The 19274-nt window shown below is 49.5% G+C and overlaps 1 protein-coding gene across 2 annotated transcripts in view; it reads left to right on the top strand.

The window, feature by feature from the left end:
- Nucleotides 1–19274, top strand: part of SHB (SH2 domain containing adaptor protein B) — a 134215-nt gene that overhangs the window by 78461 nt on the left and 36480 nt on the right. For both annotated transcript variants that reach the window (XM_019454437.2, XM_019454435.2), the window contains exon 3: nucleotides 7800–8015. In XM_019454437.2, the coding sequence (XP_019309982.1) occupies nucleotides 7800–8015 (216 nt within the window). The remainder of the gene's footprint in view (nucleotides 1–7799; nucleotides 8016–19274) is intronic.

The following is a 19274-nucleotide window of genomic DNA, read 5'->3' as shown; positions in this document are numbered from 1 at the left end:
AATTGCAGAGAGGGCCTAAAAGCTCTGTGGAGACCCACATGGCTTTTTAAATCCTGAGGAGAGCATAATTGGTGTCATCGGGTGTGCGTTCTCGTCTCCCCTCTGGTGCCACAGAACAGGGGGGCTCAAGGGAAGACCCCATCACCGCAGATGACGGAGGGAAGGGAGAGCACACTGGGCTCCCTGACTCAGATGTGGGCCTTTCCCTCGCCCTTGGGCTGAGCACAAAAGAGCAAGTGGTACAGGTTCTGCCGGGCAGTGACAGGCCCTCTCTGCTCCCTCCAACGTGACCATTGTTCTTGTTCCACACCCCCTGCTTCCGCAGAGCTCACCACCCGCTTCTTGGGTGTTTCTGTGCACGCCTGGAAAAGATGGTAAGAGAACTCCAATTAGTCAGTCTCCTGGCTTCTAGACAGCTCCGGAAACCAGACTAGATAGAGGAGGAGGAGGTGGGGCCTCATGCTTGTGTTGCATTGGGTTTATCTCCAGGCTTTATCTCCGAACCTCCCTGCCCTGCCCTTGCTGGCCCGCACCGTCCACCCAAGAAGACCCCTGCGGCCTTGGCCTCTGCCTCGACCTCTAAGGGATACCTGAATTCAGATGTCCGTTGAAGCACCTCAGTCAGGAGTCGGGCCTTTTTCCAGCAAATGTTTTAACAGTTCAGATGGGGATGAATGTCCCCTGTCTTTCCTTTGATGTGGTGCCCTGGAAGTTGGCTGATTTTCAGCTGCATGCCTAATTAGGAACAGCCACCCGCCACTCCTGTGCAGTTCCTCACTCTGTGGTGCTGGGTGTGATTTTAACACCTCAGACCTGACTGAAATAGATGCCCCAGCCTCCAGAAGATTAAGAACTAGACAGTCTGATAAAAGAGATGTCAGGAAGCATCAGGGAAAGGCAGGAGGAGGAGTCCCGGCCCAGGAGTGAGAGGACCTCCAGCCTCATCCCTGCTACTTTCTCCCCATCCCCAGCTCTCAGTTTCCCGGATCTGTAAAATGTAGTGACTAGCCTGCTGATCGCTGAGACCTTCGCGTTGCACACAGGAGTTGATCCAGAGCAGGGCTCCCACATGAAGGCATGAGACTGCCAAAGCAACAGCGAGAATTGGAAGTTTGGGATCCAGAAATGAAAGTAGGTTTAGAGGTTGGTGTTGAAACCCTCCATCGTGAATGCAGAGTTGGCCCGTCAGATTTCCGTGAGCAGAACTTCTGTGGCTCTGGGAGATGAAGGGTCATCTCAGGGCAGGAGGGGGTCTTAGGATGGGGTTCCCAGGAAGCCCAGCAGTGGCAACCAAAACAACAACAACGTCCACAGAGTACTTTCTGTGCATCTGGCACTGTTCTAAACATGGAAGGTATATGAATTCATTTAACTCTCCTAAACGTCCTTCCAAGGTATGTACTGTTGATCCCCCATCCAGAGATTTAGAAACAGTGGCAACTTGCCCTTTTCCTCCGCTGGAGCCAGGCCTTGGGCCCAAGCAGTCTGGCGGAATCCGTGTTTGCAGCCACCACACCGTGCTGCTGAACCTGTCACTCACCTGGACCCACGGCTTTGCCTCCCTCCAGGTGGATGGTGCAGGGCAGCCCCAGTCAGTGGAAGGTGCATCAATCTCGTAAGGCAGCCCTAAGCTTCCAAGTCTAGTCTACTCCCATCCCTGGCATCTCAGGCTTCGGTCCTGGTGACCTCTGACCCATGTGAGAGAGGTCTGGCAGCACAGCCAGGCACGTCCACACTGGCTGAGTAGAGGTTTCTTGGCCTGGGAATGGAGGCTTCTGTGGGCCACATCCCTACTGAGCTCTGCCACCCTGTGATTTGGCATCTGGTGTGGATTCCCAGACAAGCCCAGCTGGGAAAATTAGAGGTGAGGGGCCTGCAGGCCAGCGTCTATCATTTCCAGCTAGGCTTCTGCACGTCTGTGCCAGCCTTTCTCTGCCCAGCTCCACCCTGCCCGGAGGTTCTAAGACACCTCTCCTTAGACACTCTTGGGGGTGCCATCCTGTGGCATTCAAGATCATCCAGAGCCCACTTTCGCCTGCCTCCAGCTTCCTCTCCCACCAGGCCCTCTGGACAGCCCACCTTCCCCATGTATTATGTGCGTCCAGCCCCTGTGCCTTTGCTTCACTCCTTCCTCCATCAAATGTCCATTTTCCTCGCCACACCATTGTGCAATGACCTCATGTCTAAATTCCTTAAGCTTTCCCACGTTTCCCCCAACTGCACTGTAGTATTATGTCTGCTCCCTGGTGAGGATCCTGAACCATCTCTGTGCTGGAGGCTCTGGCCCTCCCTCACCCAGGGCGTCTTGAAGACCAGGATCATGTCTCCATCTGGCTCTTGTGCCAGGCATTCAGTAGATGCCTGGCTGGGTGCACAGAGTGGTGGATGCCAGTGCTGCCAGAGGAGGCTGGGTGCTCCAGGGATGCACATGGATTTCCTCCCCTTCCATCTCCCAGAGACCTCCTTTTCCTGTTCCCGAAGGGAAGGTAAAGAGGTATAGTATAGGTTTCTTTTCTTCTAGTCTTTTGGCTGGTAAAAGATATTGACCGTAAAGTATGTTGCACATTTGTTTTTCATTTATATGTGTATTTATATGTGTTTTTATTTATATGTGTATCCACCTGCTTTCAAAATATAGATTTGGGGATGCCTAGGTGGCTTAGTTGGTTGAGCGTCCAACTCTTGATTTCAGCTCAGGTTATGATCTCACAGTTTCATGAGCTTGAGCCCTGCATTGGGCTCTGTGCTGACAGCATGGAGACTGCTTGAGAGTCTCTCCCTCTCTCTCTGCTGCTCCCCTGTTTGTGCTCCCTCAGTCTCTCTCAAAATAAATAAATAAACTTGAAAATACATATTTGAAGTTGTCCATAACTTTCTTAAATGTATATAATGAGGCCATTATAATGGAAATCAAAATCCACATTGAAGGAAGGGCAAATGAATGGATACAATATCTAAGATAATGTACTTATTGAAGTCAAGCATCAGAATTAACCCTGAGCTTCCTGGCAGCCAAAACAAAGAAAAGTGGGGATGGGGGGCTGGGAGGGGGTGGGTGGTGAGAGGGAAGCAGCACAGAACTGGTGAACCCTGGAGCAAAGTGTAGCTTGTTGCTCATGGACTTGGGGAACTCTAAACCCTCATCAGACCCACTCAGGAGATTCTTGGTTTGCACCAAGCTCTGTCCTGGGCCCCTTACTCAAGATAATCCCCTCACCCTTGCTTCTCCATAGCCACAATCCTTGTGCAGCACGCCCACCTCCCTCTCCTGGCTCTGTGCCTTTGGTGAGTGTTCCCAGGGTCCCTTCCAGGTCTTAAGTCTCTTAATTCCAGAGAAAGTACTGTTTTATTTGTTTGTTTGTTCTTGTTCTCTTTCTCTTTATGTAGTTCCACTTGAAAACCTTTCTATTCCAGAGATTAACAGAAATCCCCACCTGTCAATTTAATGTTTCTGCTCCCTGCCTAAGAGGCATGAAATCACAGCCTGCCACCAATATTAAAGGTCATTTTCCATGAACCTATAGATGGTGAGGTCCAGATAACTTGTGACTTAAAACATATGGTCCCCTATTAGATCAGTCTCTGGACCATCAGAGGTCGGTCTGGGTAATAAGGAGGATGGGCCTGGTCATTAGGCGGGAGACAGTGACGTCTGGTGAGCTAACCTGATGCAGTGGCCCTTGACTTCTGGAGCCCCTGGCAAGCCTTTCCTGGGAGAGAAGATGCTCTCTAAATGAGCATCTTCTCAGAAAAAGGCGGCTGCTTCCGAAATGCACATAGCTCCTGTAAGCCCATCTTGCTTAAAACTGTATTTACTTTCATGTCCTCCTGTCTTAATTACCTTTTTTCTTTACTGGCATCCTTATTCATTATTTAAAACAACTTTCAAAAATAATTATGCAATAATTCCTTCCTCCATGCACCATAGCTCTTTACTTTCCTGTATCAGGTTTTCGGCCCTTTATTCATTTGTATCTGTAGTGACAACATTGCTGTCATCAGAGTCTAGATATTGTGGGCAAAGTGTGTGATGACAGTATTCAGCAGTTCCTAAGCAAGGGCTAGAATTCCCTTTGGTGCATCGTTCACAGTGGCCAGGACTTGTTTAGAAAGCCCACATTATACGGTTTGCTCAACACATAAACAATCTTGTATTTTACTTTTTAACTTAGCATAATTTCATGCATGCTTTTCCATGTAGCTACATAATCTTCAGATTTATCATTTTAATGGCTGCTTAATATTCCATCCAGTTAGCGTGCCATAATTTACTTAACTGTTCCCAATTGTTGCAGCCTTAATGAAAATTTGAATTCACCATGTACTACAGGGGGAAGCTGGTTTTAATGATTACCATTATAACATCCCCTGCCCTAACTGCATGCCATTAGTAACCCAGCTTTAGGAAGGCGCAGATGCTTTTGGAACAATAAATTCTGTAAGAGAGGTGTATGCACAAGTCCCTCTGATTTAATAGCTAATCTGTTCACTGCACATGTTTTCCTTTTATGCTGGTGTTTATGTAGAATATCTACCTCTTCTGCATATTGTGTAATACTAAACTACATGCATTTGGCATATTGCTCCCGATACTTTATCACTGCTGTCAGGAACTTCCATAAATTAACAAGAATTTGGGGGTAAGGAGTGGTTTCTGGCTGTCGATTGTCGTTCATTTATCCCACCCACACTCTTTGAAGATCTATTTGCAGCCAGGCTCTGTCAGGGAGAGAGCAAAGGCACTTCCGATTATTGGAAGCCCACAAATGTGCCTCTGTGAATTGCTTTGTGGTGCCCAAGAGTAAATGGTGATTCTCATGCAAAGTGCTTTGTAAACCGTACAGTGCATTAAATGGTTGCTGGTCTTGCTGATAAAGTAGGGTGAAGAGGAAGGTGGTTTTCCTGGGTCAGTGTCCATCAGCTGTATCCCCAGTGTCCTCAGACCTCGGAAATTTCCAAGGACAGGAGGCTAGACTGCACTTCTCAGAACCAGCGAGAGTGATGATGATGACCCCACAGAACAGATTAGATAGTTTGGTAGGTTCAGTGAGTTTCAGAGTTGTCTATAGTGCCTTACAGTTGGCGTTCACTTTAAAGTGACCAAGTCCTACCTTTCTTTCTTTCTTTTTTTTTTTTTTTTAAAGTTTATTTATTTTGAGAGAGAACATGAGCAAGGGAGGGGCAGAGAGAATGGGAGAGAGAGAATCCCAAGCAGGCTCCATGCTGTCAGCACAGAGCCCAACCCAGGGCTCAAGCTCATGAACTGTGAGATCATGACCTAAGCTGAAATAAAGAGTTGGATGCTTAACCAGCTAAGCCACCCAGGTGCCCCTGAGTCCTACCTTTTATAGCTCTTCTCTTTTCCTCTTCCTCCCCCATAAAAAGAAAAACATCATCCCTAAAACTAATAAACGATCCCAGTTTACTCATGGAACCCAGTAAAGCCATATTTTGCCAAAGTACAGGACATCTTTTCAGAGAGGACAGGATTTTCAGGGCCCTGAGAAGGTGAGAAGGTTTTTCCATTTTCTTCCTCTCTCCTTGTAAAAAGAGAAAGTGTTTTCCAAAGAAAGTATCTCTGTGCACTGCCTACACCCCCACCGGCTCTCCAGCTCAGGTCTCTTTCCAGCAGAGAGAAAGCAAGCCTTGGGCCAGTACCTACCTACTTGGTTTTGTTCTCATTCATTCTTTTTATGTGTATCAACTGTTCTAGTAAAGGATAATGACTTAAGGATAGTGATGTAAAATTTTTGTAATGAATTTACTAACTCTAAAAAGTGAGGCAGCATAAATAAAAATGGAAAGTAAGAACCCAGGCGGTACCTGCAAACAACAGAATCAACAGCAGTTGGTGTGTGTGTGACTTAATGAAGTCTGGGAAACACTACCGTAATGTTATTTAACATCAACGCTAACGGCACTGGCGCGGCATCAGCTGGCTTCTGTGGTATCAGGGCATGTGCACACGGAGTTTTGCCATCCCCACGAGCTGGCCCTGGACCATGAAGCCCAGCCTAAAAACAAGCTTTTGCTTAGAAAGGCTGACATCACCATGTGTTTTGTCCACTGCTCTTCAAGGCACATAAGTCCCGTGGGTTTCTACTGTGTCTTTATGCCATCGGAACTCCGATTTGGAGAATGCCTCCAGAGTCCTTTTCAACAGCTCACTCTCAACGATCCTCACCCCTTTTATATCAAGCCTTACCTCTCCCCTCTCATCTCCTTGGACCCAGTGCTCCAGCAAAAGTGGACAGTGAATAGACCAATTCAGCCTTAAATGGAAAGGAAATTCTAACACACACACTACCATGTGGAAGAACCTTATAAACATTATGCTAATTGAAATAAGCCCATCACAGACGGGGACAAGTACCATATGATTCCTCTTGTAATGAAGTATGTAGGGTAGGAGAGTGGTGTCTCCCAGGGGACAGGGAAGGGGAAGTGGGGAGTTCGTGTTTAACTGGGACAGAGTTTCAGTTTGGGAAGATGAAAAAGTTCTGGAGATGGATGGCGGTGATGGTCGCACAATGGTGTGGATGTATTTAATGCCACTGAACTGTACCATAAAAATGGTTAAAATGGCAAAGTTATGTTATGTGTGTCTTTTACCACATGAAACAGAAAGGCAGTGAACAGTCTTCTCCAGCCACACTGCCTTGCCTCAACATGATCCGACCGCAGGGAACTCTGACCCTCCTGTTTTCACTTCCCTTGTCATTCTCCCCCCCTGCCTTGCCCCTCACAGGCCCTGCACTGAGCCCTTTGCCACAGAGAATTATGGTGATTTAGATGCGTATGTCTACCTCTTCTGGAAGCAATGGGCTTCCTGAGAACAGCCTCTCGAGCAAACCCTCCCTTCCCTGTGTCCCATGCAGGCCCTTCACACAGGGGGGTCTAGGATCAAAGCAGGTGAAGTGTCACTGTTTGGCTCAGAAGCACCTGATTCTGACATCCTAGCATCCATCTTCGAGCCACCACCGGCCTCTCAGAAATGAGCAGCTGACATGGATGCCCCTGTCTGGGGCCTGATCTAAACAGGCAGTCACCCCTCAGCCCACAGAGGGCCAGGCCTTGGCCTCCCTTCCAGAAGATTTGGAGCCGCCCCCCCCCCCCCGCCCCACACTTATTCAGAAGTGAAGCTGGGGGCGCCTGGGTGGCTCAGTCAGTTAAGCGTCCAGCTCTTGATTTCAGCTCGGATCATGATCTTGTGGTCCCTGAGTTCGAACCCCACGTCAGAGCTTGTGATTCTCTCTCTCTCTCTCCCTCTCTCTCTGCCTTTGCCCCACTCGCACACACTCGCCTGCTCTCTCTCTCTCTCTCTCTCTCTCTCTCTCTCTCTCAAAAATAAAGGAGTGAAGCTAGATGTCTGCTCTCAAGTCCCTCGGATGTGCTAGTGTGTTAGACTAGTCCTAGTGGGGAGGCCTTCTACTCATCTGTAAAGTGAGGGGGTGAGGGCTCTTTGTGATATCAGAACACACCTGGAACATCATGTGCACATCTGGGCCTGTCCTCACAGACTACAGTGCACAACCAGATGGCCGCAGTGAGCCTTCTGGTTCTGTCATTAGGTCCAAGAGCCTGAGATCTTTGTAAGGAAACTTTGCCCTGTCAGAGCAGAGACACTGCGTTCAAGGGGTGGGGAGGAACAGGTAAGCGCAGTAACGGGCCTGTTGCTGTGCAGTCCTCACCTCCTTGGCTGGGACTGAATTCCTGTGGGTGTCACCTGACAGATCCCAGATGAGGAAGTAAGTTCCGCACATCCATTACATCCCTGCCTCCTTTCTTGTTGCTTGCAGAATTTCAGAGGCAAGAAAGTGTCCGGTCCCAGCACAAAGGCATCCAGTTATATGACACCCCTTATGAACCTGAGGGCCAAAGTGTTGACTCGGACTCAGAGAGCACGGTCAGCCCCCGACTACGGGAGAGCAAGCTGCCCCAGGACGACGACAGGCCCGCCGACGAGTACGACCAGCCATGGGAGTGGAACCGGGTCACCATCCCAGCTCTGGCAGGTAAGGAGCCAGTGGCCCCGCTCAGAGGGCACTGCTGACCCATGCTCAGTAGTCGCCTTTGGTAAAGAGGGTACATGCACTGGTCCCTTTTGCTCAGGTAAACCCACAGGGCTTCATTTGATGGTCCGGCTGGGCCCCTCAAAGATGATGAGGGTCCTAGAGAGAAGGGAGGCCAGGTCAGGCCAAAGGGAAATCCTAAGTCTGGCCTCCAGGCCCTCCGTTCCGGTCTTTCCTAGTCTTCACAGATGGCTCCGATGATTTCATTGTCTGACTGTGTTGGTAGTTCACTGAAGCCAAGATTTCAGAAGGAATTTTCTTATAAACTAAAAGAAAACCAACTGCAAAGCGGTTCCCACTGAGCCTGAGGGAGCCAGTGCTTCTGTCTATTTGTGTGGATGTGATAGGCCTGGTATACCTAGGGCCACCACGTTTCCTGTTCCAGCTTTGGCATGAAGCCATTCATAGAGCATAGGCATGGGCACATCCTGACCTCAAGCTGGCTCTCGCCCTGGCCGAGAATGTCAGGTGCCCCCCATCTGCCTCACTCTGAGACTGGTTCTCTAGAATCTGGGTATCTGTCACAGCACTAAAACTCCTCTCCCACAGCCTTTTGGAAAGCTGCCTGCTACATGTGTCACAGGTCTTAAGTTTATGTGCTCACCCTCTGATTCTAATCCCAGCCTATTGGATCCATGCCAAGGTTATGATCTAAAATTCAGAAAAGGCATTGTTTATGATCATGAAAGGTGGGAAACAACCTGAATGTCTAGCAAACAGGGATTGATTCAGTGGAATACTGTACAGCCACTAACAAGTGATATTGACAAAGAGTTTATAACAACACAGGAAAAATGCTTATGTTTAATGTTAAGAGGTGGAAAGCCAGATGCAAAAAATTTCTTATGCATCTAAGAGTTTAGGCATGTGAAAAAAGGGACATTGAATGACTCATTTAATTCTTGCCACACTGAAGGTCAAAAGGGGGGGGGGAGGGTGGTTTTAATTTTTAATTTAAGATTCATTTTTGCCTGAAATGTCTCTTTTTCATACCCAGCTGGACACTTCCTTTCTAGTCCCCAGCAGCGAGGCCTCGGCCCTACCCCCACCCTGAACAACAATTGATGTTCTAGCTGCTCAAGCACATACTACTCACAGTTCCCTGGACGTAGTGTGCGTCGTGCAAATTCCATTCCTTCTGCCTAAGTGCCCTTCACTGCCATGGAAAAAATCCTGTGCCTCCTTCCAGGCCCAGCTCACACATTGCCATCTCTGTGAGCCCTTCCTGGTACACAGCTGTGCATCCCAAGGGCTTTCTTACTGTGTCTCTGGGCCTGTTGAGCTTCTTGCACTCAACCCTGGCATGACATTTCTCTCATTGTACGGTTAGCCCTGTCAGTACCAGTCTCCACCTGTCAGACTTTGAGCACCTTGCCGAGAGCCAGACATAGGAGTAGTCGTGAGGTTGAAGGTCAGGTCGCTCCCATGCATTTCACAGCCTCCTGTCTTCCTTTGGCACAAGGGAATCCAAGGACTGTCTCTGTCCCTTGGCATCGCCAATAAGGGGCTGTGCTCTTCTCCTGGCCGTGAGGGGAGCTGGAATGGGGCCATTGCTACCCAAGAGCTTACTTTCTGCAAACACCGGTTTGATCAAAGGGCTCGTGTGGCAGCTCTCCCAGACACCCAGGACCTGTGGCATGAGATAGCACTGAGACAGGTGGAGGGTCTCACACTCTCCTAGACTGACCACCTGTGGGTCCCTCGAGGGTAGGGTTACCTTTGATGCTCTAGTGTGGTCTGGCACCGTGCTTCTCACAGCATGGTCCCTGGACCAGCAGCATTGCATCCCCTAGGAGCTGGTGAGAAATACAGGGTCTTGGGCCCTACCCCAGACCTACGGAGTCAGAATCTGTTTTAACAAGACCCCCGGGTGATTTGCATGCATATTAAAGTATAAAAGCACTTAACCTATAGGACCTCAAATGTTCTAAAGGCTCTCAGATCAGAATTTGCCCACTTCTGCTCAAAGGTGGTTTTAGAACTCCTGTACATTCTATACAAAGGATCACAAGGTCTCAGCTAGAACGGTCTCCTTCTAAGTTTCTGGGCCGCAGGTGTCCATTCTGGACGTGGCTTTATGTCACTGAGTTGCTATCACAAGTGTCATTATAGGTCTACTTCTTAGGCTGCTGAGAGAAGACAGACTCAGAATCAGGTCCCTGTCTGTGTCTCATCAAGTCACTTATCTGTGCATGGCCTGCTCCAGAGTATAAACCAGCTGTTCTCTTTCCAAGAAGCTTTTGGCTTCATTCTGATTTCTGGGGCCTAGAAGGAAGCCGTTTCACTCGGGCTGAAGGGATGCTGTGAGCACCCGTCATTAGTCGTGACCGGATGCCTCCCCATGTCTGAATAGCCCGTCGGTGCAGTGTTCGTAGGTAAGAAGCACCTGGTATCCTAGCCCAGAGTGAAGGTGGAGTGAGAGGTGGATGGGCCACTTTCCAGGTAATGAGGATGAGTTGAAGTGGCTTGAGTGGATAACTCAAGTGCTGCCATGGTCCCATTTGTAAACCCAGAAGTGTGGCTGCCCAGGATTGAAGGACGGTGTCCTGTGTGAGTCAGTAACGCACGTACATGGGTATGTCCGGACGCACACACTTTAGCAAGTCATTGGTGTCACTGGGGAGCAAGGCAGTGCTTGGCCAGGCCCTGTCCTCCTTACAACACCCGTTTGAAATGGTTTCTCTAGACTCTCAGGAAGCTCTCTGATGCTCACTGAGACAATGGAGTACAGGAGCTGGGAAGTGTCTGTGTATGGGATAAAGTTGGCTGGGCAAAATCGTTACCATCTCTTTCCTCCGTTTGTGTTCTCTGGTTCTGCATGTTTAGCCTGAGGGAATCTGGGCAGTGTTTTCAAATTTCCAAAGGGTATGGATTGTGAGGGAGCCCCAAAGGGCAGAGCTGGACCCACCAAGAAGGAGTCACCAGCATTTAGGGTCCAAGTGAGTGGTGAGAATCTCATTTACACCTGGAAGTATAATGAGCTTCCCCTCACTGGGAATTTGCAACCAGCAGCTCATTTGAGGCAGGAATGATGATAGAGACTTTGCCCAGCAGTGGGGGGTTGGTCTGTCACTTTGAGGGTTGTGTCCATCCTTCAGCACCCCACCATGCTGATCAGAGACAGGGAGAAGGGAAGGCCTCCGAATTATCTCCATGATTCAATCTATGAAGCAAAAGTGCTTCCTGCCTTTCAAAGTGCTGTCCTATACTGCATTCATGGAAAGAGGCACTCTCAAAAGAGTTCTTTGGCATTCTCCGTAGAAGTAACCCTTCCCAGCCAGCAGCTCCAGACCAGCCTTTATGAAAGTCAGGCCCTTCCCAGCTCAGCCACACTCTGGCAATCTGGGGGCCGCTGCCTCTAGAAGGCTCAATTACCACTCCCCGGTTGTGGTGAAGACAGCTGTTGCAGGGTATGAAGTGGTCTTAGCTTCTTGGGTATGAAAGTCTTCCCTCCTAGAATTCTCTGGCCAGGTGAGTGAGAAATACCACAAGCTCTCCAAAAAACCTTGGGCCTTCACTGCCTGCTTTTCCTCCAGGAAGCTGACTGTGGCCTCAGCCAGAACCTCCACCTGCCCTGCACTGGAGTTCCTTCCCACACGCGTGGCCTTTGTTGATCCCAGCCCGCAGAACAGATGCCTGGTCAGGTTTCTTGCACCGCCAACTGCAGGAAACAGACAGGCTGCAGCTCCACTGTGCACAGAGAGGTGGTGTGGCTTCCATCAAGCTGTCAGCCCCCTTCCCCATGGCAGAGACACCTACCCTTAGAGCTGGCTATGTTCGGTTCCCAGCCTGCTTTGACTCACCCCTTGGGAGTCTTTACAGCAACAAATTGCAAGGTAGCAGGTGGGTCTAGAAATGGCCTGTGGCACTCCCTGCCCAGTGTGGGGCAGGAAAAGCAGCCTAGGGTGATTCCACACTGTCTTGGGGCAGCGTGGATTGGTACAGAGGGTCTAACCAGCCCTGGGCCTTGTGGCAGGGATTGTGACATGGACAAATGGAGCCTGCACCGGAAGTATCCACACAGGGAAGGGCAGAAGAGCTGAGAGGATAACCTAGAGAAGCAGACATGGGCTCAGGGTGGCACGGATTAGGTGTCTTCACATCTCTGAGTGGCCACTGGGAGGATGAGGATTGAACCTGTCTTAGGAGCCTCCCATTTTCTCACCCAGGAAATGTGTCTGCTGCAAAGGGTCCTGGTGAGGCTTAAAGGACACGGCATCAGGAAAGTGCTGGCATCTACTGAAGCACTTTCTGCCTGCATTATCTCCTCTAATCCTCTCAGCCACGCTCTGGGGGACTAGTTTCCTCATTTTACTGAGAAAAAAGACTGAGGCCCAAAGAGAAGGGGCCCATAGCTAGTCAGCCACAGAGCTGGGATGTGAAGTCCAATTCCAGAGCCCAAGCCCTAACCCAGCGGCTGTCTGGGCTCCCTGCTGCCGTCAAAGATTCTGCATAAGATATGGTTGGAGCCCATGGGAAATGTCACCTGCCTTTTGTTGCCCTTGTACAGATTCCTCCCTATGTCTACATCTGGGAGGATACTCTACTGGGGTGTGCAATCCTACCTGGAGTGGTTCCAGCTGAGGATTCTGCAGGAGCCCAAGTTCTGGAAGTTCATGCCTGTGGCGGGGGGTGGGGGTGGGGGTGGGTGGTGGCTAAGCAGAGCCATCCCATGGGCTAGTCATGCTCTGCCACCACTCAGCTCCCACACCATGGCATCCCACTCCTTCTTGTCCAGCTGGAGAAACTGAGGCCTGGAGAGGAGAAGAGAACCCCCAGAGACTTCATAGCAGAGCCAGTCAGGCCATACACAGCAGATAGATCAATATTTTCCTTTTAATCCAATGAGTACGGTTAACAGCTATATCCTTAATGGTTTGTAATTGCTTCTGAGAAGCAAATGATCAGAGTGCTTGGTCAAAGAGCCAGGTGGCAGGGAGTGTGTGAAGGTTGCCCTTGAGATCTTTTAAAGGAACAAAGTCATTTCTTTTTTTCATTTTCGACTCACTGTCTGAAGATTCGTTTCTGTTGAAGCTACTTTTTGGGCGATGCCCTGGGTTCAGCCGGCAACAGGTCTGCTTCCCAGCAAAGATAGAAGACAGACAAATGAATCAGTGCTGAACATAGTTATTTGGGTATTTATCTGTCTTCGCCACTAGCTTCTCAGCGAGTTTCTCTGCCCTCAAAAGCTCAGGACAGGGGTGCCTGGGTGGCTTGGTCGGTTAAGCGTCCGACTTCGGCTCAGGTCATGATCTCACGACCCGTGAGTTCGAGCCCCGCGTCGGGCTCTGTGCTGACTGCTCAGAGCCTGCAGCCTGTTTCAGATTCTGTGTCTCCCTCTCTCTCTGCCCCTCCCCTGTTCATGCTCTGTCTCTCTCTGTCTCAAAAATAAATAAACGTTAAAAAAAAAATTAAAAAAAAAAAAAAAAGCTCAGGACAGTGTTTTGCATGGAGTCAGTGGGGCAGTTGAAGGAGTCAGACAATCCCAAGTTCATATGCCAGCTCCACCACTCACCAGCTGTGGGACCTCAGGCTGTTCAGTCTCTGAGTCTTAGCTTTCCCATCTACAAAACGGGGATGCTCACAACCCTTTTCACACTGGATCCCTGTAATGATTAAGGGCAAAGATCTGGATGAAAAGACTTTGTTAGCCCTAAAGGGTCTCACTTGAGAACATGGTTGTCAGTGTTCAAGGAAGGCCTACTGTACGAAATAAAATTCAATTTAATGTTAAACTAGTACCCCATGGGGAGGTACTTCGAAGGCTCAGAGGCCCCACTTACAAAGTCCATTCCTCGTTATGCCTGGCAATGAGAAACATGGATGGTGTGGAAAGCAGTACTTCTATAGGAAACCGTAATCTATTCCTATAGTAGTTCCAATGGTGAGCCACCCAGTTTTTCTATTCTTCAGTCCTTCCCAAGATTGCACCACTGGTCCCTGGGTGTGAGAGGGTCCCCATTGCCTTTCTCCCTTCTGTCCCCCTCCCCATTCTAGCCATGACACACTTGTGAATTGGTTGGCTTGCCCCAGAGCAAGCAGGGGACTCACCCAGAGGAAGCATTAAATAGATTGCTGGGTCACACTCCTCAGAGTTCCTGATGCAATAGGTTTCAGGGACGAGGCATGAGAATTTACATTTTTAATAGCATCCCAAGTATTACTGATGCCGCTGACCTGAGGGCTTCACTTTGAGAACCTACAGTGTACCCTGTATATGTTACATGTTAGGTACCAGGATCAGGGGGAGTTAGAAAGGGGATATCACAGCTCAGCTCAGTGGTAGCAATGCCACCTCCTCCAGGAAGCCCTTCCTGGATATCTCCAGTCCCTTGCCCACCCTCATCCCAGGTTGGGCTGGGACCTCTGTGCTCCTACCACAGCCTGTACGGGGTGCATTGGTTTATTCTGGTAGAGCCAGATACACACTTGCAGGGGAAGTGCTAATGATGTGTTGGTCACCCCACCCCAACACTCAAGAGACACCCTGTTGAGTTTTGACACCTGCCCAACCTCATCAAATAAGGCTGAAAGGGCAGAGAGAGGGCAAGTAAAGTCCTGGATATGTCTATTTCCTCCACAATTCTGAGTCATCTCTGAACCAGCTCAATTGACCAATTTAAAATAAACCTATTAAGGTAAAGGGACAAATGTGGGAAGGACAGGAAATTCACATTTAGAGAACACCACTTATGAAGCCCTGCAAGGTGGGTGTGGTTTCATTGTCCTCACACAGGTGACAGGGCTCAAGCTCAGAGAGGATGAGCTACTTGCCCACAGTCGAACAGCAAATGAACCCAGGTCAGTCTGACTGCAAAACCTTTGCTGTTTCTACTGCTGCATTGACATCTCAAGTGTGGAGAAGGCAGGTCTGAACATTCCCTTTACCTTGTGCTGGTGCGATGTGCCTTTGGTTGCTGTGGAGCAGTTGTACCCACTCCATGCTGACCTCGTGACTTGTCACTGTCAAGTGCAAGTGCTCTGAGTCTGGTAACTCTGATAATATGTGCATCAGACACTTCCTCTGGGCTTGCTGCTCCCACCAAGCCCCGTGACTCATCGTCATGCACTCAGAATAAACAGGCTCAGCCCCTGGAGAAGGTTCCTCCGGGAGTCTTAGACCTGCCACTGTCACCTGGCGCACCGAGACACATGCCACCTCCTGCTCACCATGGGCCCCAGAGGGGCTTTTGTGATGCTTCCTGTCCCTTGCACAGCTCCCAGAATACCTTGGGCCTGCAAGGAAATTAACAATTTTGTTTGTATGGGGAGCTTTTTGCAATGTAATGAGTAACAGTTGTAATTAATGTTTAACGCGTATGAACAGCAGGTCTGCAGAGAAAAGGGGGGTTTAAATGACTACGAAGAGAACTGGGATCACTCACTTCCTTTGGCTAATATCTTATTGAGGGACAGGTTTTTCCAGTTGGCTTTTCTACTTGACATATGAATGAATTAATTCATTCACTAGCCCCCCCCCCCCCCCCCCCCCGCCAAAAAAAGAAAGAAAGAAAGAAAAGAAAAGAAAAGAAAAGAAAAGAAAAGGAAAGGAAAGGAAAAGGAAAACACTATTGTTTAATAGCTTTGGTTTGTCTACTAATTACATTGATAGATAGAAATGTTCCTTCGAGTGCCTTTGTCTCCTGTGTAACAAAAAGCACAAAGATTTGATAGAATCTTTGCTCTTCTGTTTGGCAGGGCAGACATCTTCATGTCAATAGAGATTTTTGTAAGCTCTGTGAGGTCAGAGACTCTGCCTGGCTTGTTCACCCCTCCAGAGTCCCCACCTAGATCCATGCCTGACACATAGTGAACATACAGATATTTGTTAAGTTACTGAATAAATCATGGCTCAGGAAAACCAACCCCATGACTGCTTCAGCTCGCTGGAATACCTAGGTAATTGTGCAGCCTGCTCACACAGAGATGGTTTATTTTCATATCATTCTTTCATGCTATATGCCTGTCTTCTCTCCAAATGTGGCTGAGGGATCTGCACCTGGACAGGCATTTTTGCCTGGGTGTTAACTGCCGCAGTTGCTACCTCTGTTCTGAATTCCTAGGAAGAAGCCAAGAGTGTGTCCCTGGCTGTCTGAGGACTGACCCAGGAGTCCGGATACCACATTGAGGGTGGAGAGAGTGGTGTGCTAGTGGGTGGCATGCAGCCCCCTGAGAGCCATGCACCTGGCTTGTCCCCTCCTGTCACTCTTCCTTTTCCTCACTGCCATCTCCAGAGCGATGGCAGCAGAGACATATAAACAGCTTGGTGGGGGCTTTTGGGCTCCTGGATGGGGGGACTTGTTTCCATAGATGCCCACCATGCAGGTCCTCTGAGGCTTGTGGATGGGGGGAGAGTCTCTTTGCCTGGCCCTAGGATTCTAAGTGAGCGTCTGTGGGTGTCTGTAGGTATAAACATCAGGAAACCTGCATCAGACACAAGCAGGCGTTCTCCATCTAACAGGTGAGCCCGACTCAGAACTAGGAGTACATATGAACTCAGGTGCCAGAGCCACGGGGTCTGGATTTAAAGCCCCGTGCTGCCACTTGCTAAGAGGGTGACCTGGGGCAAATTGCCTCTGTTTCCTCATCTTAAAATGGGTGGTAATTGGTGCCGAGAGTTAGGACACAGTCAGTGCTCGGTGGATGCAGGCTTTGGTATCACTGTCATTGTTAACTATGTTTTTGAGAATGTATTACACTGTAGACAGGATTTGTGCTGACCTTGTTAGAGGCCTCTGGGATTGAGAAGACTTGGGTTGGAGTCCAGTTCAAATCTAGCTGTTGACTTGGGGCAAATCAGTCTCATTTCCAGCCCTCCAATTCTCATGTATAACATGAGTTACGACAAAAAAGATGGCTTGCTTCGGCAGCCATCAAGGCCTCTGCATTTGGATCATCCCATCATTTTCATCAGGATTTGTCTTATTTCCCATAGCCTAGAAGCAGCCCTTGGGGTGGGGTCTTTGCATCAGACAGTGGTGCCTGTTTCCTATGGGGGGTGCAGAGTAAGGGGACGAGGACACACCCACCCCTTGTTCCAGGCCCTCCTTCCCCAGCCCAGACTTGAGTGTACATGCATGGACAGCGTTCCTGGAACCCAAGCAGCATCCCGGTGCCTGCTTCAAAACCCGTCCAATGCCCCGCTTCTCGGGGAGTCACCACTGCCTCCCTTCACAATGGAGACCTCTGTTCTCAGACACTGCCCAAGAGATGTGGCAGCGTGGTGCCCTGGGGCTTGCATGTGTCTGCCGAGGTGAACACAGAGGCCTCTTGTCGGCAGTCCTGGAACACAAACCAAACATTTGCTGAGCTGCCTGTTGTCTCCCAGTACCTGGAGGCGCTGCTCTCACGCACAGGGCAGGTGGCGTGGGGGGAGGCGGGGAGTGAAGCCTGCTCTTGAACTGGAAGGAAAGCGGGGGCCTCACCTCTCTGGGCTTCGATTTCTCCATCAGTAAAATGGGAATTCTAATACTGATCTTGCCGTGAGAAGCACATGAGGTAACCTAGAACATATGTTTAGAAAGTTGAAGCAGCAAAGACCATTGTCGTGGGAACAGAGTTTCAGTCAATTGCAAGTGTTTGCACATTGTCGTGAAAGTCTGTGGTGTTTCCAGAGGCTCCAGGGGTCATGTGGTCCACCCCAGCCCCCCAGACCACTGCACTGTCTCCCTCCTTGCCCCATCTTGGGGGCTCACTACTGCCTGGGCAGCAGCCCCTTGTATGCTTCTCCACCCCTCCCCTCACGCTCCCTTCCCCCCTCACACACACAGATAGACTAGACTAGAGTTGAGGCCTAGCTGTTGGCAGAATGGAAGCGTCAGCGCCAAGGACTGTGTGAAAGGGGTGCTTTGGACACCTTCATTCTAGTCCCTGTGGCCTTGTGTTTTCAGAGCATAGGGCAGGCCCCTCCTGTGAGCCCCATGTGATTTACAAGGTTTTCATTTCTGCTTCATCCACAGAAGGCCTAAAAAAGCGTCTTCAGTGGGCTGAGAACTCCTTGCAAGGCCTTGTTTTCGGTTGTCTAATCCTTGTTGCCTTTTCTTAACAGACTCTGTCCTGCATGGGTTACTGGGAGGGTCAGAGTCTATTACTAACTACCTCCGTATGGTATATGGTATAGGTATATGGTATATACCTTTATGGTATAGGTATTGTCAACCCTGTTTTACAGAAGCGATAGCTAATGTTCAGAGAGGCCTAGAAACTTGCCCAAAGTCACACAGTAATGGCAGAGGCAAGAATCAAACATGGGTCTTTCTAACTCCATAGTCCACACCCTTTCCATGATGCCGAGCCACTATGGTTCCTCCATTCCCTGGCCTTGGTGTAGCCCATAGGCGGTTCTTTAAAGTCGGCTGCATGCTGGCTGTGCAGAAGTTCAGAGGAGGCTGAGGTATGAATGAGGCGCTATCTCCATTTGGTTCTGAAAAGACACCTACCTATACTAGAGACTGGGGTGGGATTAGACAATGGCATAGACTGGGGATGTAAGGCACAGAAGAGGAGAAGGGAATTACTACCTGGAGGGTCTAGGTCAAAACCTCCCGTAGGAGGAGGTAGCACTGGAGCTGAACTTTAAAGAATAGCTAGGATTGTGCACCAAGAGATAGTGAAGAAAGGGATTCCAGAGGGCAGGCAAGACAAGGCAAAGGCCTAGAGGTAGTTGGTGGATTTGGGAAATGGCTGGGGTTTTTTTTGTTGTTTTGTTTTGTTTTGTTTTTTAAGTTTGTTTATTTATTTATTTTGAGGGAGGGAGGGAGGGAGAGAGAGAGAGAGAGAGAGAGAGAGAATGAATTCCAAGCAGGCTCTGCACTATCAGCACAGAGCCCAACACGGGGCTCAATCTCACAAACTGTGAGATCATGACCTGAGCCAAAACCAAGAGCCAGTCACTTAACTGACTGAGCCACCCAGGCACCCCTAGGGGACTGGCCATTCTTTGTGACTGGAGCCAAGGGCTGGATGTGGATCCCAGAGGGGTTTTGTAGGAAAAGGTGGGTCCAGAAGGTTGGACTAAAGTCCAAGTCACTGAGGATCTTGAGCACTAGAGTGAAAAGTTTGCCCTCCATCCAGGGGTACTGGGAACCAGCAAGGGTTCGTGAGCCCAGCAGAGCTGTGCTTTAGAAACCTATTGGCTTTTTGGAACTTGTTTTCTCTGACCAGCCCTGAACGATAAACAAGAAAGGAGCTAGACTCTGAAGG

Source organism: Panthera pardus, unplaced genomic scaffold, assembly GCF_024362965.1.
Source record: "Panthera pardus isolate Hobbes unplaced genomic scaffold, ASM2436296v1 HiC_scaffold_20, whole genome shotgun sequence".
Lineage (NCBI taxonomy): Eukaryota > Metazoa > Chordata > Mammalia > Carnivora > Felidae > Panthera > Panthera pardus.
The sequence above is the reverse complement of the archived record's forward strand: the minus strand, read 5'-3'. Positions and strand labels throughout refer to the sequence as shown.